At 36.5% G+C, this 22686-nt stretch overlaps 1 protein-coding gene across 1 annotated transcript; it reads right to left on the bottom strand.

The window, feature by feature from the left end:
• Positions 1 to 1350: 1350 nt before the first annotated feature.
• txnrd2.2 (thioredoxin reductase 2, tandem duplicate 2) lies at positions 1351 to 22610 on the bottom strand. Its single transcript, XM_026244915.1, has 17 exons — positions 22009 to 22610; positions 21714 to 21782; positions 20846 to 20902; positions 20604 to 20748; positions 19702 to 19776; positions 18434 to 18512; positions 18271 to 18333; positions 17237 to 17307; positions 14473 to 14492; positions 13871 to 13962; positions 12843 to 13017; positions 7779 to 7915; positions 6591 to 6686; positions 6041 to 6133; positions 5208 to 5279; positions 4359 to 4456; positions 1351 to 4173 (listed from the first exon to the last, which is right to left on the bottom strand). The coding sequence occupies exons 1-17, from the start codon at positions 22088 to 22090 to the stop codon at positions 4050 to 4052; spliced, it is 1548 nt and encodes a 515-aa protein (XP_026100700.1). The 5' UTR covers positions 22091 to 22610; the 3' UTR covers positions 1351 to 4049.
• Positions 22611 to 22686: the final 76 nt, after the last annotated feature.

Here is a 22686-nt window from a genome sequence, read left to right as displayed (position 1 = left end):
TGTCAGCAAAGACAGCGAGAGGTCATACCGTGACCACCCCTGCTGAGAGAGAGCTCCTCGGAGGAGCTGGCCTCACACACACACACACACACACACACACACACACAGACAGGCGTCATATAATATACAACCAAACACACACTACTGTTTAAAAGTTTGGGGTCAGTAAGATTTTTTTTTTTTTAAAGAAGTCTCTTATTCTCAACAAGGCTACATTTGTATGAATAAAATGATAGAAAAATGGTAATATTGTGTAATATTATACCGTTTTAAATAACCCTTTTCTATTTGAATATATTTGATAATGTAATTTACTACATGCTATATCAGTGTTGAAATCAGTTATGCTGCTTTATATTTTTTTGTGATATTCGTTGATCAACAGAAACTTTTATTGAAATAAAAGCAGAACGGAATTTATTGAAATAGAAATCTTTTGTGACATTATCAATGTTTTACGGTCACTTTGGATCAAATCAATGCATCTTTGTTGAACAAAAGTGTTAATAATAAAAAATAAAATAAAATAAAGATTCCTAACTTATAGCATTTTTAACGCAGCAAAGGTGAACTACAGTCACAAAGTTAGTTTGCAACATTATGCTAAGATCCCATTTTAACCAAATCTGTCGAGAAAAATGCTAAAAAATAAATAAACATTTTATTCAATGATGAAAATGGTCATAAAAACATTTGAATTGATTTCTGTCTTTTTGTTGTACCTAATATTTGTGTTACGCATTTGTATCTTTGTCTTATTGTGTTGATATGTCAGGATCATATTATATTCAGATTAATCATAACTTCAGTCTTTAATGTTTAGCTCTCATAATTTAGTTTGCACTTGAAGTTTTCACACTTACAAGAATCCATGACAGTTAGGATGTTGCCTTTGAGGCTGTTTCTGCATTCCACTGCACAGTTTTTTCAATGTTTTTCTATGTAAACATGCCCTATGGACGTGTGTTGACAGTTGCGCACGTCTTGCATCTTTTGCAGTGCTTTGCAATGTAAAAACGTGGCGCTCAAACTAAAGTGAAACTTTATAAAAACCTGGCATTCCTTTAGTCATTCGACTGCCCTGTGTATCCTTTTGCACTAATAGAACAAGTTGAAAAACAGCAGGAGTACAAACTAGAAATGCAATACATATGGCTTAAAAAAAAAGAAAAAGAAAGAAAGACATGACACAATGGCTGAAATGTGCAATGCATGTGGTATATGCACAAAAAAACTAAAAAAACCTGTAGATCAGTGTGATGTACCTACAGAGATAGCAGTATATGAGGCAGCTTACTAAGATTTGGAACAAGTTAAATTCACACCATCTGAAAGAAACAGAAGACATAATTGAATCCATCATTATTTTAATGGTGCAATTTGCATATCTTACTAAATCAAGTGCATGGCTTAATGCCAAATCAGGCTCTATTTTCAGAAATAAATATGGCGCCAAGTATCATCAGACTCGCCCTCTCCAGTTTTGGCTTTTAGTGCAAGTCATCATTAGCTGGGCCCTTGAAAGTTGAACCCTGACCCCTCACCGTGTGTGAATGTGGGGATCGGAGCTGCTGTCTCAAGCTGGCCTGCGGGGGAATGTGTCTAAAGCGCATTTGATCAGCATTTGAGCGAGACGACCAATTCTGAGAACTGCTTTTGTGTCGACATTTAAATTTAACATTCAAAAATGTACCAAAGTGTCAACGTTTGATAATCATAGTGGCTACATGACAATTATGCCGGTCATAACATGAATATCTGTACACTTCAGAAAAACATTCGCCCACATATTTGTGTGTTGTGTTGCAGCTCCACCCACTGGCTGTGCGTGTTGTGTATGTGTGGGTTGATAGAGCCAAGCTGTTGGGGTCAGGGTTCTTCAGTCAGCACCCCGTCCCTGAGTCGAGCACACGGTACCCCCCTCTTCCCATCAGCCCTGGGTACAAATAAACCTGGTAGCGCAGTGCTCCTCTCCACAGCAGGCTGTCACTCCACTCTCAGGCTCATTAATCAGAGCCAGGGCAGATTAGACTTCAAACAAAAACAAACTCCAGCAGGACACTTCTACTTCGATGGCATTCTCCAATTGAAATGTTGCAAGTATTTGTGGGAAACCATACGCATGAAGGCATTTGAATAATTAAAGATAAATAGCTTGGTGAATGTTAAAGGGCTCGTTTATCCGAAAATGAAAAATCTGCCATCATTTAGTCACCCCTCACGTTATTCTAAACCTGTATTTCTTCTGTGTAAAGGCATGCATGAAACAATTATTCTGGTTGCTCTTTTCCATGCTACAGTGAACTGGACTGAAACATTCAAGCTGTAAAATAGCACATAAAATAACCATTACAGAATCATAAATGTAGCTCATACGACTCATGCGCTTTATTCCAAGTCTTTTGACTTGATTCATATGATAGCTTTGTGTGTGGAACAGAGAACTTAAGCTGTTATTCACTTATTGGTTATTGATTATGAACTTAATTATGTGATGAAAAAATATGATTACGAAAGAAAAACCCCACCTCAATAAGACTCGATTCGTTTAAGAAATGGGCACCGCAACTATACTTTTCTCATGAATGCAATAAAGAGAGCTAAGATGGAATATTTGCAGTCAAAAACAACTAAATTTAATTCTGTTCCTAACACAAACCAATCATATGACTTCATAATGCAAGGAATACAGAGCACAAGTCATGTGGATCACTTTTATGATGTTTCGGCATGCTTTTTAAGCAGTCTCGATTTTAATTAAATAGACAAAAGTGCAACCAATACAGTTCAAAATGCCTTCATCAGTTTTCTGATGAATAAAGAAATATATACAGGATTAGACTGATATAAGAATGAATAAATAATAAAATAATCATTATTAGTTGAACTACCCCTTTAAGGGCTCTGAAAAATGTTTCATTAAATTGCACTTGCATCTACTGACATTACATATCAATGCATTTCAAAATGCACATATGCTTTTCGTACGTTATCTGGTTTGAAAGTACACAGATGTCACAGATTTCCTGTCACAAAATGAATTGAACTTTTGGGAATAGTTGCAGTTTAACTTCCCTCAAAGCGGGCGGCAGCAAAGCTATTAGCCAAGTACACAAACAACAGATAAGCTAAACCTATGGAGCGACAAATGCCCAGTAAGTGTTCAATTAATCTTAACGTTCCACCAGTGATTAACTGTGACTTGAATTCGTAATGACTATACAGCTCAGAGATTTTTATCCTCACGTGTGAGTGAAGAACAGGGGAAAAGGAAGCTAACACTGCCACCTTCAGGTAGCCAGCGGTACTGATGCCTCCTTTGGACTTGCAGGTTTTACCCAGAGACTTCAGGGGCAGGAGAGTATGTTATTGTACGGTGTACTCTCTGCTCCTGCTGTGCACTGGGGAACCTCCTGAAGTCCAGGACTAAACAAGCGCTCACTCTGTCCACGACCGGGTTCTGCGTTTGAGTGACGCGCCGCTCACCGAGTGTTTGTCTACTTCCCTGGGAAATGGGGTGGTGTCAGCATAGTGACGGGCCTATCCCATCCATCAGTGTCAGGAGCGGCGCATGACTAATGGACAGGAAGTACAGCCAGAGAAACAACAATATTTGCAGAATATATTTCAGAAACATTAGGCCGCTTTCTCCAACGTTTCTCATTTCAGCCAACGGTAATGGGGCCTTAATCCTGATTTATGGCCGTGTTTATCTGTTCGCAGAGGCGCTTGCGGTTCGTGTTGCTCTAACCTAGATCTCCGTTCTTATTCTGGAGAGCAATCATGAGGACTTTATTGGATTATCTTGACCTGTGGTAAAAAGCTAGCTGAACTCTCCTGGACTTGGTTTAAAAACAATACATCACGGTGGCAAAGGAGGAACATACTTGTTAGTACCGACCTCCAGAATTATTATTTTAAATATCATTTACTAAACTGAAATCGATCTGGTTTGGTGGTTTAAAAGTCCTGCAGCTGTTAACCCACATTATCACAATCTATTTAATGGTTCCCGTGTGCTCGTGCGATCAGGGAGGGGATGCTTAACCTCAGCAGCCTGTTACTGTGGCGTCAAGACCGGAGCGTTTAGTGATGTTGAGCTTGATGAGCTCCTCGGCGCAGGTGGGGTGAATCCCGACCGTGTTCCTGAGGTGTTCGTAGGTAAGCCCACACCTGCAGATAAAAACACACAGACTCTGTATTCATTCGTCCGCAGCTGTTGTTATTCACAGATTTGAATTTACACGCAAATGCAAGTGCAACGAAACAGACACCTGGGCGATAACAGAACAAATCAATGTAATCTGATTCCAGTTCAACAGCATGAGCAGGTTAAAAGACGGACGTGTGGAACTTACTGGAAGCCCACAGAAAAGCCCTGGGTGACCTCACCAGCGTTCGGTCCGGTAAAATGCATACCCAGCACGCGCTGATCCCCCTCCCGTAGACAAACCACCTGAGGGGGAGAGAACATGGATGCAGTTATTAGCTGATAATTAAGATCTACATTTACATTCAATTAAAATCTATTCAAATTAAAATCTTGGATGCAGAGAATTTATAAAAAAGTAATAACATTCATAAAAGCCATTGGATTGTAATTTCCAGACTTCATAATGTAATGCAGGTGTGTTAATAATAAGAAAGGTTTCTCAAGAACTAAAAGAGCATATTAGAATGATTTTCTTTGTAGACTGGAGTAATGGCTTCTGAAAAAAAGGAAATTATAAAGTAAAAATCAGAGCTAAGAGTCAAAATTTATTTCATACAGTAATATTTTACAGCATGACTATTTTTACTGTACTTTGATCAATTAATGCTATTTTAGAGAACAGAGGCATCCGTTTCTTTTAAAAATGTGAAAATGTCTTTGAATAGTAGTGTAAAACCTACATCAGAATCCGAGAGAGACCCAAGGTCGTAACTAAGCTGCAAACTTCAAACCATCGAAAAATTACTATGTAAAAATTCAACTTTGTTTAAATATTAGATAAAATTATGACTGGTGTTTGTTCATGCAAAAGTCAGAGCCTTGATACCGAGCTGTTTTGGCTGCTGAGTGGTTTTTAGTCTGCTTCTATAATTTGTTGTTGATAGGGTGTTTGTTTTTAATTTGAAGTTTGATTTTGTGTCTGTTCCCCTTTTATTTGTTACCTACACACACACGCACACGTACACGCACACGCACACACACACACGTAATATACCTTGATATAGCACTGCGATGCATCTCTCTCAGCCACGGTGAACTCCAGGGGTTTGTAGAAGGCATGGTACACCTGTTACACCAGTCAACACAAAAACTATGATGCACCAACAACAACATCCCATTTCCTGCATCATCAACCACTTGAGCTCGTCATTTTAGACAAGCACTTGGAAACAAGTGCTGCTACTGTTATGGTTTGTGTCTGTGTTGCTGCTCTAAACATTTTTGGGGTGCTGAAATCATAAATACTGAACATGCTTAAAGAGCGAGCGCTCTGGCGAGCTGACACACGCTGCTCACAGCTGTGAGGGCCAATGTGATGCTGCGTTTTTGATCATCTCTCATCAACCTCTGCAAGCATCAGTCAGCCCTCCTGCACACCGGTCAATCAAATCTGAGGCACACCCCTTTCTGAATGCTTTAGGCTTTAGAGCAATGCAGGTGTGCGAGGGCCCGCTATAACCTACATGCATGTATTCAGTAGGATATTCACAACAGCACTCACATACACATAAATACATATTATGATGATATTATATTTAAATCATGGTTAGGTTACAATCAATCACTAAAAGGACAGACTGCATGTTCAAAGGAATTGTAAAACAGCTGATAAACAAACCTGCCGCAGTACTAAATAAACGAATATGTTTGCTCGCCAGTTGCACAAAGCCCAGAGTTTGGATAATAAACTATATTACATGGTGTAAGAAAAGTTTACTGCTATTATTAATCATGTATTGGACATTAATTTATAATGCTGCTTTTGGCATTTTTTATAACTGAACTTAATTTTGTGTCTAACAGCACCCATGGCGAAATTGCTTTTACCTCAATCTGGTCTTTTCCATGTCGTCTTTCAGCCTCTTCTTCAGACAGACCTACACAGCCATATTCTAGTGGAGTGAACACTGTAGTGGCCACCTATACACACACAACCAGAGAAAACACATACACTCTACAAAAGGCTCAAGCAAACTAATCAGCATACAAAACAAAACATTTTCCTGAAAATCACAATACACATAATCTAAAAAGGGTTACTCCACCCCAAAATGAAAATTTTGTAATATGTTTAGAAGCATCTGAAAAAAAAGCACAAAAGTCAGGGCATGTCAAAACCTCTCCAGGCCCCCCAAAACCCCCTAGACCTCAGAGGGTTAATCACTTACCCCCATGTTGTCCCAAACCTGTAAAAGCTTAATTCGTCTTCGGAACACAATTTAAGAGATTTTGAATGAAAACCGGGAGGCTTGTAGTAAATTACACTGTCAAGGCTCAAAAAAGTATGAAAGACATTCTCAGAATATTTGCTTAGAAACCAATAAAGAAACAAAGAGCAAGTGAGAATGAAAGCATATGCATGTAACAGCAAACTCACATTGTCATAGTTCATGAGCTCAGTGGAATGGCCCACCAGTCTGCGGGCCAGGAGCTTTCCAGCCTTAATGGCTGTCGGGGTCAACTCAGGACGACCCTGAAACAGAAGAAGTAGTTAACACACACACACACACACACATTACATAAAAAAAATATTTTCTAGTGAAAATCAGAAAAGTTACCTTGGCAACTAACTGAAATATATAATGTTAAGTTAAAGTATTTACAATTATTAATCTAAAATTACAATTAATTACAGGAAAATAGAAAAAATTTAAATAAAAACAACCTAAACAAATAAACGACAATTCAAAATATTAATTAATACTATTAAAGTAAACTGTATAATAATATTAAAATAACACTGACACACATGCATGGATACATTCAACAGCAAATCCAGTCTGAAAGTTCTGGGCAGCTTAGGTAGCGCACGACAATACAACGGAAAAGTTCTAAACAATTATTTCCTCTGCATTATGTTTTAATGCTGTGGCGTTAAGTGTAAATCTAATTGCGATTAGTCTGATCAGGCATTTCAGAGATTACTATCATCTCAACATTACACGGCTGTCAGTCACGATGATGATTACAGCGCAGAAATGGACGGCTGCCAATCAGCGCTGTGAAAAACATGCCTACAGTAACAACACAGGAACCTGCAGCACCATGGGGCGAATTCTCATTCACTGACTAATGGCATCAGCAACCAGTCTGATAACTTCTGTACATCCTGCTGTCCAAGAAACTGCCTCGGGTGTTTGGCTCATAGTGTGTGTGTGTGTGTGTGTGTGTGTGTGTGTGCGTGGACACCGCCCAAGCAGCTGTATAGTAAATGCATTTCTTGGCAGTAACCAGGTGCGGCTCAACATCTTGTTTTCTTTCATTAAAAAATGAGAAGCGATGCACTTTGAAAGGGGCGTAAAGAGTAAAAGGTGCTTCTTCTGTGACTAGTTTTGCGGTGGTGTGTGTGTGCGCCAATAATCACACAGCTGCTGCGGATGACGGGCAGCTGCGATATTTGATCCCGACAGCCAGTTGTGTCGGAGATGTTACAGGGCAACGACCTTCCAGAAGAGCAACTGAGCTGACAGACAAGAAAATGCTGTTGCTTTCAAGCTGTGCCTTTTCAGTTGAGTTCGATTACCATGTAAGTGCATTTTTGATGGCATTCATTCACAACGCCTACCTCAGCGATGTCTCCGATAGCGAAAATGTTAGGCATGGATGTGGCTTCGTCAGCGGCTACGATTATCTTCCCCGTTTCTTTGTTGATCTCCACGCCAACCTTCTCCAAATTTAGGGTCTTGGTTTCAGAAGCTCTCCCTGAGGTAAAAGAGAAGAAAGTAAAGACAGGCAGAGGGACATATCAGACTGCTTTTGGAGGCTTGAGGTTGGAGTCAACCGCTTGGCCTGCTGGGAGAATTTAGGGGTGGATTTACGCTCAGATTAAAGGGCAAAATCTTATCCAGTGATTAGAAAAGAAAACACAAGCACAGCTGGGGTAGAAGGTTTCTGTGTGGTGGTCTGACAGAGGGGCGTATTGAGGAGATCTAGATACATATCCCATCAGCCACCTGGGGCCTGCAGTGTCATTTCTGTCACTTCCTATCTGAGGGCTGAGAGAGGCTGTCGACACTTGTCCATCTACATCCCCCTTCCCCCATTTAGGACGTCTTAGATGCACACACAAGACTCATGTCCCAATGCCTTCTTAGGTATCACAATAAACAATGTTTGCAGCAGAAGCCAGATGTACCAATGTAGATGCTATCAGCCAGCAAGAACAACAAACCTTAAGCCCCCTTTTCCTGTCTCAAGCTCAGAAACAACTTCCTTCTGCTCCACTACAATGAGACCTGAGCCACAGATACGGCCTGAGTATGTATTCATCGATTACTCAAAGAAAGAGGTAGAGATGTTCAAGCGTTAACATGTCATCATTATATATATATATATATATATATATATATATATATATATATATATAGATATATATACATATATATATATATATATATATATATACATACACAGTACAGACCAAAAGTTTGGACACCTTCTCATTCAAAGAGTTTTCTTTATTTTCATGACTATGAAAATTGTAGATTCACACTGAAGGCATCAAAACTATGAATTAACACATGTGGAATTATATATGGAATTAAACACATAACAAAAAAATTGTGAAACAACTGAAAATGTCATATTGTAGGTTCTTCAAAGTAGCCACCTTTTGCTTTGATTACTGCTTTGCACACTCTTGGCATTCTCTTGATGAGCTTCAAGAGCTAGTCACCTCAAATGGTCTTCCAACAGTCTTGAAGGAGTTCCATGAGAGATGCTTAGCATTTGTTGGCCCTTTTGCCTTCTGTCTGCGGTCCAGCTTACCCCTAAACCATCTGGATTGGGTTCAGGTCCAGTGACTGTGGAGGCCAGGTCATCTGGCACAGCACCCCATCACTCTCCTTCTTGCTCAAATAGCCCTTGATGCCTTCAGTGTGACTCTACAATTTTCATAGTCATGAAAATAAAGAAAACTCTTTGAATGAGAAGGTGTGTCCAAACTTTTGGTCTGTACTGTGTATATATGAATACAAAGCAACTGGCACTGAGAAAACTACAAGGTAAAATCAAATGCAGTATAAATCACCCATTATAAGGGGGTTGTATGATTTTATTTTGGTGATAAAATAATACTGAAGAGATTTTACACTTATTTCTATGACTGCGTTAAAGAATGTTGCTGACACACGTCCACAAACTACAAGCTCTGCCGGTGCAATTTACATGAAAGACATCCTTTGTTTTACACCACATTCCACTAGCAACAAAACCCTCAAGATATCCTTCACGGCCTGTGGAAAAAAAACGTCCTTGACTTTGTGTGGGCAAAGCCAGCTTGATAACAGTAAGAATGCAGATTTTATTGGTTTGTCTGAAAAAAGGACCCGAAACGATGATTACAGTAAAGTGGGAAAAGTACCAGTATCTGCGTCAAACTGGAGTGAGCAATTCCTGCACTGCACTTCCTGTCTCTTTTTCTGTCTGATTTGGACTCCTGGAACCTTGCTGGGCATTGTGAAGGCTGGACACAACAACACAGGACCACTGATAAGGACTACGCCTGAGAATTCAAACCCACACCTCCTCACACACACACACACACACACACAAACACACAGACAGACAAACAGCTGGCTCTGATAATGCACAAGAACAAAGCCTGGAGTTATACAAGACCGAAATCTCAAGGCCAACATGTTAATTAGCCACAACAATCTGCCCGGCAGGACTTTAAATGAGCCTTATCGACTCAACAGGCCGGAGAGAAAAATTGATGAAACAATAAGAGAGGATTAAGCTGCCTTCCATTCCAGTCACACATCAGTGTGAGATCTGTAATCCTTCACAGTGATTTAATTAAATGTTACTGCACAGTAGCAGAAGAACAGCTCCTGGCAAATATAATATGACTAAAACATATGCCCTTAAATTAAACTGAAAGAATATAATATAATATAAATATATATATATATATATATATATATATATATATATATATATATATATACACACACACACACACACACACACACACACATACATATATATTTAGAAGGAATTTTAAATTGTATTTTAATTTTCTTTAAAGATGAAATGTATCATTTCTTTGCAACTAGACAAAACCAAACAAAGCTGTAAAAAATAATGGTTGTTTTCAAACAGGTTTCTTCTACCAGTGGTCAGGGAAAAATAATGATTTCCCACTCCAAGCTCTGTAACGCCAATATATACATAATATATTTTAATGGTAGCAAACAATACTGTTGAAAATGATCACAATTTTAACTGAAAAAATAAAAATAAAAACAGTACAAGTGACGATGTTGTGGAAAGACATAATCTGGAGCTATCAAATGTTAATAATTTAAATGCGTGTGATAATTTGCAGATAATCAAAAAATGGCAATATATTGACCAACACACAAGAGTCTAACACAAATTTTAGGATCCAAATATTACACGTCACATTTATTTCTATTTTTTCGGGACAATAACAGCCTGTTAACAACAGTTTTGCATTTTGCATTACATTTTTACTTAAATTATCATGGTTTTACTTTAATAATCATTGTAATTTTTTGTAAGGGTATAAAAATAAAGCGAGAATTCATCCAAATACATCAGAAGGACACAATTGTGAACCAATCGGAAAGCCTATTTACGTGTAAGTATATTACTTCCCTTCTACAATCCTCTTAAGAGGATTGTAAAGCTACAGTACAGTATGGAGGAAATGTTCTCTTTCCTGGCGTTTAGTGCAGCCACCTGCAGAAGGGTGCAGGCCAGAGGAAGGATGGAGGAGCGGAAGGGTGGAAGAGCTCCGCTGGGAGTAAAGGACAAGAGGAGGGATGGGGCTGCTCTATGAGCTGCCACGAGGGAGATCAAAAAATGCCAATTTTTATGCTTTCACTGTGAGAAAGAGAGCAGGACGGAGAAACAGACAGACCACAGCAGGGAAACGCAGCATCCTCTCAGGGGTCTGATAAAGAATATCAGCCTCTGAAAGCTCTTTCCACTATGCCAACAGTCAAAACTAACACTATTTGATTATAAAAAAACTGATTATTAATGCTCAAATTTGCCTGGCAGCCATGAACCACCTACAGTTGATAGTACTTGATAGTAGAAATGTTCACATTTGTACAATATTGCAATTAGTAAATGTAATACTTGTATGGGTGAACCAGAGACATAGTTATTCAGCCTATTATCACCTGTATCGGCCATGTGTCACCCTTATTTCTTAGATATCAGCTGACCACTACATTGTACGCACTAGGTTTTTATGCACTCAAGTTCATACCTTGACTAAATACACATATCTGTGGTAAAAGTCAAAACGCACTTTTAGGACAGCAAACCTGAGTGCACTATAATCCCTCGACCGCAAACCAGTCTGGACCGAAGTCTCAGGAACAGAAAGGCCCGAGAAAACCACTCAACTCATCAAACACCCAAAGCCAAGGTTGCCATACATTGCAATAGGAGTCACTACAGATAACTCTATCTCACACACACACATCCAGAGAGGAAGCTGAAGTCTCATCCTCACTGTAAACACACAAAGCAGCACTGCTCCACACCCTTTTTTCACACCAGCAATAAATCAAGCAGCACCAGCCAGACGGATATTCCTATATTCCTCTCATTGTCCCTGTAACCGGAATGAGAGAAACCAGACGAGTGAAAGACAGAAACTCAGAAAAGAGGATGGCATCTGTGGACGGAGATGCTGAGGGACGAGAAAAGGGAAAAACCGTGGAAGCTCTGGGTGGGTTTCCGTACAGAGAGACACACAACTCTGGCAGGAAAACCCAGAGCGAGAGAACAAAGCAGGGAATGGGGTGACCCCAGGGCCCCTGGTGCATCCTGGTCCTAAAGAGCAGACCTCGGTTCAGTGATTAACTCTTCCCTAGATGATTCCATCCCTCTCTCTTTATTACCCTGTTTTCAGGCTGATAGTCTAGTTTTTGCTGATAACGCAGCACAATGGTATAATATAAGCACAAAAAACAGATATATGTATTGAGGATTTATGATTTTGAAATGCGTTGAAAGCATAACTGATCACAGCAGATGACTCAACTGTTCAGCATGTTTTCCCACAGCATTAATCTCCGTTAAGAGCGATAAGAGATAATGTACAGTGAGACAGTCAATTATCGCTAAATAAACCCAGACAGCTTGATCAAAGAATCGGAAGGTGTTGTTTTTTTTACTTTAATAAAATGTTTATAATTTATATAAAATGACTGTATCCTGCTTATTACATGGCTCCTTAGAAAATAAATAGATAAACGGGCAATATTGATTTGAAACTAAAGGAGGTATTTTATTATGTGAGAGAAAAAGAGACTGTGCAGTGAGTTATGATTTTCTAACATTGCAACAAATAGGCCACAGTAATACTGTATAAGCAAAAAAAAATAATAATAAAAAAAAAAATAATAATAATAATAATAATAATAATAAAATAATAATATTATATATATATATATATATATATATATATATATATATATATATATATATATATATATATATATATATATATATATATATATATATTAATATATTAATAATATTAAATTTGCTAAAATGAAATTTTGTGGAACTCTCCTAAAAGAAAAGTGCTTAATAAATTAAATCATGCTCCATATGTATTTGAGATGCATTGAGACCTCACCTACAGCCCAAAGTACTGAGTTGAAGGTGTCTTGATGTTCCTCTTTAGTGTTTAGATCCATCCATGTCACCCGCAGAAGCCCAGATGAGAGCTTTTCTATGCTTTTTGGTGTACACTTCCAGGAGAACTTGGTGCCATAGGCCTCCATGTAGTCTGTCACTAAACCAGACATTTGCTGGGAGACAAGCAGAAAGAATAAAACATATACTATATCTATTCTTTACAGTCATGCAAGCGAGTTAGTTTCAGAAAGCATATTTTAGATCTTAATCTCAGAAACATCGATATCTGTAAATGCTGTCATTTGCCTTCAAATCAATCAACAAGAGAAAATAAGACATAATACATTTTTAAACACCTCATAACAAAACTTTTTAATAACTAACGTAACTAAAAATGTAAAATACTTTAAAGCATCATATAGACACATCAAATAAGAACACTATAACCCCAAATAATAACAGATATTTATCGATTATATAATCAGATGCATAACATTCGAAGGAGAGCAGATTTTATCTACAAGAGTACAAAGAGTAACTTCAAAAAATAAAATGATGCTTTCAAATAGACTTAAGAGCTTTTCCTTATCGTTTGTTTTCTTAAACACAGATTTTACTTCAACTGAGCAATTTGCTCTTTGTTGTCATTCTGTGACTCCCGTCAGACCATACTGCGGGTGTAATGCTTAATAACAACATGACAAACCTCCTGTCAGAACACTATAACCATTAATTAAAGATGAATGCTGAAAAAACAGGGTCATAAAACAAGTCTGGCCAGGTCTCTCATCCTGTTTTTGCCATACAGCCTGACGGTTCTACCAGAGTGAGTCACATTAAAGAAAGCCCAAACCAAAAGCTATTTCATTGAGACTGATAATAACTATTCTTACGAGCATATTTCACAACTCTAAAACAAATTAAATCAGGTTAATATAAAAAAAGAGGAGAGATTTGTTGTTGTTGTTGTTGATAAATACATCAGAGAGGACATGTTGTCACGGGACTAAAACCGAGATGCAGTACCTGATCAAACCCCCGGAGGGCGATACTGCGCACCATCACTGTGGTGTCCAGTCCAATGCCTGTAAGAAAGCCGGCACATTCCAATGCTACATCTTTACACACACGCAGTGAAGGAAAACAGTAATGATTTACTAATTTTATAGTAAAATAATTAAGTAAAACAGAATATACAGTTTAAATAAAGTCTTATTGAAGCTTTTTGTTATTTTATTGCTAATTTATTCACTTTTCAAAATGACAGTCTATGAGGAAAAACTTAAGTGTGTTTGCATGCACAATCATACACTAATAACCTGACAACATGAAAGAACATGTAAACGCCTTATTGTAAATCTCTGAAGACAAAAAACTTTTTAGGAAGACCAACATAAAGACTGTTGCTCACTGCACCAGTTTGCTCTGCATATAAATCTTCACACGCATTATGGTAAAGAAAAACAGGCTAAAAACAAAATCTCATCTTAAGGTTTTCATCTTCAGCCGATTTATCAGCAATTGGCTGAACATGTAAATGCACTCCATGATTACTCATTGTGTTTCTAATGGAGTCATCTTGGTAAGTAGACATTCTGCCTTTACAATAAGTGGGCTTTGAAGGATACAACTGGCACCAACAACCAACCTGAAACACACAGAAAACAGCAATTATGAGATCACAGATGAGCAACATGAGCAATGATGTCACATTACAATGACAGAGTCAGTAAATCAGTCGCAGGAACATTATGTAAAAATAAATGAGAGTAAAATGTTGCACACCACTTTAACACAATAAAGCGACTGTATGTGTGTGCGATTGTAGAAAGATGACTGTGTGTGTGGTCGACGTCCAATATCAGCTTTAATCCACCCGGAGATTCATGGTCATGGTGAAGGCTAATTGTTAACACAAGGTCTAATCCTCGAGGATGTTCCTACACGTCACTGCTGAGTGATAGCCACTTATGCCAATGCAACATCACACGCATTCGGTGTACAACACTGCTAATGCACATCTGCACTTACTGCTCTTTTGTGAGGCAGCTTAGGGAAGGATTAGGAGCAAAATCTCAGACATCTTTTCTGCTGTTTTATCAACAAAACACATCCCTGAGCTCCTACCTGCCACAGTGCAAAAAGTCTGATGATCAGGAATGACCTGGGCTAAAAACCTTTAAAAACCTGGATTAGTATAAGGGAAATTTCAGTTAAAATAGAATGACTAATACAGGATACATGAGACCTAAATGAATTGCATTGATTTGCATTTGTATAACACGTAACACTTCTTCTCCCTTCACATGTGATCTATTGACAACCAGTGCCTTAGGGTAATTCAGCGGAATTAATTTCCATTACTGAAATTAGTAATTTATTACTTAATTAAATACATTTAATAATAACACATTTAAAAATGTAAAACCTTAAAATTAACATCTTCAAATGTTGAGCCAATCTCCATGCTCACACACATCCTCATAAAATTGGAATGGATTTTATATAAACTACTGTTCATGAATTATTTTTTAATGTTTGATTAATTTGTATTTATTAATTCTTATTTTTTAAGTTAATAGATATTTGTAATGTATTTGAAGTCATTTATGATCACTGATGCTGCAATGATTTGATCAAAACGAAGTAAAAACAGCAAAATTGCGAAATATTATTAGTTTAAAGAAATTAATGATTCTGATTCCTTCATTAAAATGAAGATTGGAGTTTTGGCTGCTGAAAATTCAGCTTTACCATCACATGAAAAATAATTAAAATAATAAATACCTCTTGAAATATATATAAAAAAAAAGAGAAAAAAAAAAACAGTTTTAAATTGCAATAACATTTAACAATATTTGAATAAATGCAGCATTGGTGAGCATAAGAGACTTAAAACTCTATTAGAGAATAATAATAATAATAATAATAATAATAATAATAATAATATTATATATATATATATATATATATATATATATATATATTATGTTATATAGAAGTATGGTGTATAATGTCATATGGTCTTTCACAGATTAAACAATTACTTTTTGTTATAACATTATTTGTTCTATTTAATCATAATACAATCTTAGAGTGAGCAAGAGATCATAGCTATGGATAGTCCAATTCAGATGAATGAAAAAGTGCATGAAAGTATGCAATATCACAATTTAAAATAACTACACATAAAACAAAAATAATTGCATAATCATCATAATCATCTTATGACCCAGATATAATATCACATCACCACGTCTCTGCTGATTCTCACCCAAGTTTGAATCCACTATCATGTTTCCCAATCACATTAACATAAATGTATTTTCACTCAAAAGCCCCAATATAACAGGAGGGGAAAGAACAGATCATATTTGAACATGTCGTTAAATAACCTCATCCATTTACTGTTAGGCCTAGCATAACATTAGCTTCGGTCAAAGCCCCACTAGTTTCTACATCCATGCCTGAAAAGCAGGAGGGAGAGATCATCCTGGGGAGTGTGTGAAAACTGTGGTTACTGTAGTCAACCTTGAGCAGCACGTCTATAATAACCCTGACCATGATACGATCAGCAAGTTCATGCTGTGCCCTCCCTTACATCTGCCCAGACTGAGCCTCCTTTCATTCCAGCAGAGCAGAGAGAGATAACAGGACTATTTACTGCATGAGCATCTGTGGGTCCTGAGGCCTATTGGACACCTGAAGCACAGGCAAAATAGTTACCTGGTTCCTTCAAAACAAGTTATTTTCAACACTGACGTTTGTGTAATGAGCCCAAGGGTTGATATCATGCCGAATGCATCATTTGGTAGTCTTGAGAATGCAAAGCGTCCAGTATATCATCAGTCCTGACAGATGCTCTGCTGTTTTGGTGAATACGACTGCACAAGTCAATGTAAAAGCTTTTCCTTTGCCCTCTCGGGCATGCGTGCCAGTGGTGTTGCTCATGCCCGTCAGTCACCAAGGACTTGCTACTTCCACAGGATGAGCCGTGTTACTGGCAACAGTCTGAAATCACACCTGCACAGCTGACAGCTCAACAGCAAAACAACATCACCTGTCTGAGAGGATGTGGCCGTGACAGTACCTAGCGTGACTTGAATTGAGGGTAAGGAATTGAAAATGCAAGTTCATCTCTAAATAAAATCTGTATTTTGCTCAGTGTCTTCTGAAAAAATAATATAATTAATGAGTAATATAATAATAACGAACTTGCAAACAAATGCAGCTGGCTGAAAGTGACCAGAGCAAAGAGCAAAGCAACAGGTGAAGCAAGTTTCTTGACCTCTCACGTCTGGAAGTAAACTTCCTTTAATCAGACTTGATGGGTGAAAATGTTTTCTCACATGTCTGCTCTGTGGTCTGGTCCAGAATATAAAAGTCACTTACGTTTTTTTGGGAGACTCTTTGAGCCAGAAGACATCATCACTTGTGATACCGAACTCCATGGCTCCTGGGACCTGAAGGATGAACCACACAGATCAGAGTCATTTTAAAGAGGACATTTTCAGCACAAGCAGCAATCAATTTAATAGATAATTAAAATAATAAAAAAAAAATAAAAAAAAAAATAATAATATATATATATATATATATATATATATATATATATATATATATATATATATATATATATAATTTAAAAGCTATAGAAACTTTCAAATCTAAATAAAACCATTAATATTATCAACACTAATACTAAATGTACAATTCCATGTACAAAAATATTGATATTATATTAAAATTACTTAAAATTAAAAAATAACAATTAAAATAAAATGCTTCCAATATTCTTCTATAACATTATCCAAATTTAACATATTTCTAACTATATATGTATATATGTATAGTAAACAATGTTACATTAAATACAAATTTTGATTAGGTTAATTTGATTACTCTAATATGAATGTAAAATAATCCCTCAATTATTATTTTTCATGAAAACACCTCAAAACATTAATTGCCCTGAGACACCACTTTCTTTATATGTATATATTTTTATTATTATTAACAAATACTGTTGTAAATAATAATACTAATAATGAAAAAAATAATTGCTTCCAAAAAAAATAATATTTTTAATGAAAACTATGTCACAATGAAAAAACAGTAATCATTCTAAGAAGAGGCATCTATTTCTTTAACTGCACAATAATTAACCCATTTAAACCAGAGCTAGGTAAATAAAAATGTTCGTTCCATCTTTACTGGTCTCTTGATCATTTAGAATATGGTTTAAAATGAAAAGCAAAGAAAAATAGCAGGCTGACAAGTCTGAGGAAGAATAATACCAAATGTCCCATATCTGGCAAGTTAGACAAGACAAAATGATCTCTGCTGCTCGCTTATCAGCAGAACAAGGTCACAGAGTGGAAAGACAACACCCACACATGCCTGCCTGCACTGGCAAGCACACTTACATGTGTAGGGTACTTCGGCCGTCCACCAGTAGCTAACACAATGTTTTTAGCGGTCACTGTCATCTGTGAATACAAAGATGCAGGTAAACAAGAATACAGCACATCATATTGCTGGTAAATTAATATTTCAGAGAATTAAGTGGTTTTAAACTCAAAAGCATACCTCTTTCCCTTTGGCATTTACAGCTCTGATAGTGTGTTTATCCACCAGACTGCCCTTCATATTCAAATATTTCACCTTCCTTTTACATCGGACAGAGAGATTGTTATATCACATTAAAATACCAACACATGAACCGAAGATCATCATAATTGTCCGTGTCCACCTACACAGTTTCTACAAATTCACAGCGATGTAGGAAAACTCAACAGAAATAACAAAATTTGATCATTAACAATTTTGATGTTCAAACCCAACCTGACACTTCTCTTGTAATGTGGAGACATATTTTTTGTGCATTCTGGGAAATGATATCACCACACCTGTTTGCCTCACAGCCATACAGCAAGACGGCTGAAATTTAGTACAATTTATCATGATGGCACATTCTCTGTGTTCATTCATATTGCTTCAGACTGTAATTACCTGATGAAATGGTGAAAGAGATGGACAGCTAATGAGATCTACTGGGAAATAAAGACTCCGCTCTAAAACATCTCTATATTTTTTCTTTTTCTTTTTTTAGTAATTAGTGAATAGATCATTTGTACCCTGAAAGAAGCCCTTCTGGAATACACTGGTTCTGCATCGGTCACAGTCAACTGTAAAATGGTGAATACGTTTTTTTGAACCCTCAGCTTGTAGTACAACAACCAATATTCTGACAGATTAGTCTACTAACATAAGTGACATATTTCCAAAAGCCAAATTCAGTATCATATGGATAATTTTAGAAAGCTTGCTTTGACCTGCACAGAAATAGTTATCATTAACCGTTAAGTTTCTCTTGACTGACAAATGTGACCCTGGACCACAAAACCAGTCTTAAGTCGCTGGGGTATATTTGTAGCAATAGGCAAAAATACCTTGTACAGGTCAAAATTATAGATTTTTCTTTTATGCCAAAAATCATCAGGATGTTACGTAAAGATCAAGTTCCATGGCGATAATTTGTAAATTTCCTACTGTAAATATATTAGAACTTAGTTTTTGATTAGTAATATACATTGCTAAGAACTTCATTTGCACTTTAAAGGCGATTTTCTCAATATTTAGATTTTTTTTGCAACTTCAGCTTCCATATTTTCAATAGTTGTACTGTATCTCAGCCAAATAATGTCATATCCCAAAAAAGCTTATTTATTCAGCTTTCAGATGATGTATAAAACTCAATTTAAAAAAAAAACTGACCCTTATGAATGGGTTTGTGGTCCAGGGTCACAAATGAAAAAAGTACTTACAGGTAATGACACTTTAATAGTATAACTTACTTGTCTTGTAGTTGAACTCTGTGACCCCAGTTTAGAGACTTCACATGGTTCTGGACAGCCTCAGCCATTGTAGACCTGAAACATATTTCACAAAACTACAGTTCTACTGGAACTTACCTGGCCACAATAATGCAAATCACTATAGATACCTCACATGCATTTAACATTTAATTTTTTTATCTATCAACTGCTACACTGAAATACATACATGCACATGATTATTTTTTTTTTTTCTTCATACTAATGCCTTTTGGTGAAAATAAATAAACATCTCAAGATGTGGTTTCGAGCAATACTCTAATTATAACAATAAAATATGACTGAGAGAGTAAACAATTAAAGAGACCATTACTGTATCTATACATGGAGGTGTAGGGTTTTTATAATATGTGTGTGTACACACAGACATTCTTCTTTTTTCAAGTTTGAGGGAAAATCCGAGGTCAGACACCCACTGAAGTTGTCTACCTAACAATGTAGAAAGTGTTATCTTATCCATTTTCAAAAAGAGATTATTTTAATATTTTCAGCGAAGACACCTAATTAAGCTCAACAATGTTATTGCAAATGTATGGAAAGTTGTATTTAAGGCCATTATTTGTAAAACACATGTAAAAGCCTAACCCTCTTAATCAAACCTGGAGTGCCCTCTAGTGCAAAGACTGTTGTGCTTTGCATAAGACCAGTCAGACATCTATTTTTACCACAAGATGGTGCAGTGCCTCATAAAGTACTAGTAAAAGTAGTATTTGAACCAAAACCTACTTTACCACTCAATATTAAATTCATACTATAACATGCACTGTTCAGGATGATTACCGCAATAAAACAGCTCTGTCTATAAGCAATGTCTCTACATACAGTCAGGCCATGCGTCTCTGATACAGATTCATGAAACTCACCAGTCATGTGACAGGGATTCTGGGATTTGCCAGCCATACTTCCTAGCATCTTTGACAGCAGTGCCAAGCAGTGCCGCCTGATGCATAAGCTTCTTTGGAATACAGCCGACATTCACACACGTGCCACCAAGACCCCACTTTGTGCCTAAATGCAGCATAAGCTGATTAGGTTTTTATCGAAATAAAAACACATTACCAACAAAAAGATAGATGATGACAACTATAAATGAGTTGGTATGTACCTTTCAGTGAAGGTTCGACGTAGTCCAAGACGGCAACTCTCTGCCCTAATTGGGCAGCTGTAAGAAACAAAATAAAACAATATGGTCAAGCATCAAAAACACTAAATGACATCTTAGCTTAGAAATAATTTAATGAGATGCACTGAAATGTCATTGCTAATAACTGTAAAAGAAGAGGAAAAACAGTTCAAAACTATAGTATGGAAGACTGGGTAGATTACTTAAATTATAATCCATTACTGATTCTAAATTACATGACAATAAAATGCAGTAAATAACGTAATGCATTAAATTACACACTTTATGTAATAATCATTTTACTTTTTGATTAGCCTACTTTTTCTTACTAGTAAAAAAAATAAATCCTTCCAGAAACAGCAGTTAATATATGGTTTAATAACATAATGAGTGAAAATTCTAATAAAAATGAATGTGTTCATCAGTGGTTGATATGTTGAGTACGTTGAGAAAACACAAAATAATTTTATAAATCCAGTGATCATATGGTCTTTCAAATGTCTGTAGTAAGCCCCCTGACCAGATACCGTGACTGTTCTTTGAGTAAAAATCCACAAAACTGGAAGACTTTCCGAATGTAGATAAGTGGTAGACTATTTTAGAAACTAAGGTACATTTAAAATATGAAAAAGAGGAATTAGGGAGAATCAATCAGTTCTGAATAATTTATTGCTATTGTGTGAGTAATGTGTAATCATGTAATAAATAAAAAAATAACTATGGTCAGATTACAAGTATTTAAAAAATGTAATTTAATCTAATTACAAGAATTAAATTTTTGGAATCTGATTACGTAATCCAGATTATACGTAATAGATGACTACCCAGCTCTGGATGACACCTACATTACCTTCTTTTGAACATGCCAAACCTCCAGAGCCTCCACCAATCACCACCAGATCATAATCAAATGTACATGCTGCAATCAGAAGGACATCTCTAGGTCATTTAACGACAGAGACTTCAATAGTTTGCTGATATTAATAATAACAACAATAATAAAAAGTGCAAACAAACTATAACGGTACAAGCAAGCTAAAAACAGTGAATTTGCTGAAGGTTAATTACCGATATTGACATATTTTGTAAAATAATTTGTCAAAATATTTTAACGACAATATGTTTTATTATTAAATAAGCATTACCTGTAAAGTTTCTTGTAAATATTAAAGTCCTAAAGCGGCAGAGAACTTTTATCCTCTGCCTGCCTCTGCTGAAGGCAGCCATACTGTCAGCAGGCAAGACCCCTGTCAGTCGTTATAGGTGCCTTAAAAGATGCCTGGTTGAATTTTTGCCATAATTTATTTATTTATTTTACTTTTACTTATTAACTTGATCGCTTTCAGTTTACTGTACGTCTGATTAATTTGAGTCGAATCTTGTAAAGGAATCAAACGTATACGAATCGTACTTATCGATTTTTTTTAACACGAATAATAATAATAATAGAATCATCAAAAGAATTATGCAAATGATTATTTACTTCTACATATTTTTTAAAATGCTAATCATATTTACATTGCAACAGTATAGACACTTAGATTTAAAAAGCCATCAAGGCTTATTAAATATTCGCGAGCTTCAAAGAATTTCCAAATAACCTATTTGAATATGTTTGTTCTTTTTCCTTAGTTCTCCCTCTTTTCTTGGTTGTTATTTAAAGGGTAGTAACTAATGTTCTTCAATAAAACGAAAATAATAAACCAAGTTCTTTAGAGTGTTTGAAACAACCGATTCGTCTATGGTGGAAACGAATAGAACTTTCTTTCCATCACACTCAGAATAGAAGGCGGGCCAAAGAATATCGACAGACCGTCAGACCA

The sequence above is a fragment of the Carassius auratus genome, chromosome 5, assembly GCF_003368295.1.
Source record: "Carassius auratus strain Wakin chromosome 5, ASM336829v1, whole genome shotgun sequence".
In the NCBI taxonomy this organism is placed as follows: domain Eukaryota; kingdom Metazoa; phylum Chordata; class Actinopteri; order Cypriniformes; family Cyprinidae; genus Carassius; species Carassius auratus.
The sequence above is the reverse complement of the archived record's forward strand: the minus strand, read 5'-3'. Positions and strand labels throughout refer to the sequence as shown.

Excerpts from the sequence above, each read along its gene's own strand:
- txnrd2.2 (XM_026244915.1), bottom strand. The coding sequence starts at position 22,090 with ATGGCTGCCTTCAGCAGAGGCAGGCAGAGGATAAAAGTTCTCTGCCGC. Across the intron at positions 4,457-5,207 it reads CATCGCAGTGCTATATCAAG|GTGGTTTGTCTACGGGAGGG; the intron begins GTATATTACGTG and ends TCTCCCCCTCAG. Across the intron at positions 4,174-4,358 it reads GGCTTTTCTGTGGGCTTCCA|GTGTGGGCTTACCTACGAAC; the intron begins GTAAGTTCCACA and ends TTTTATCTGCAG.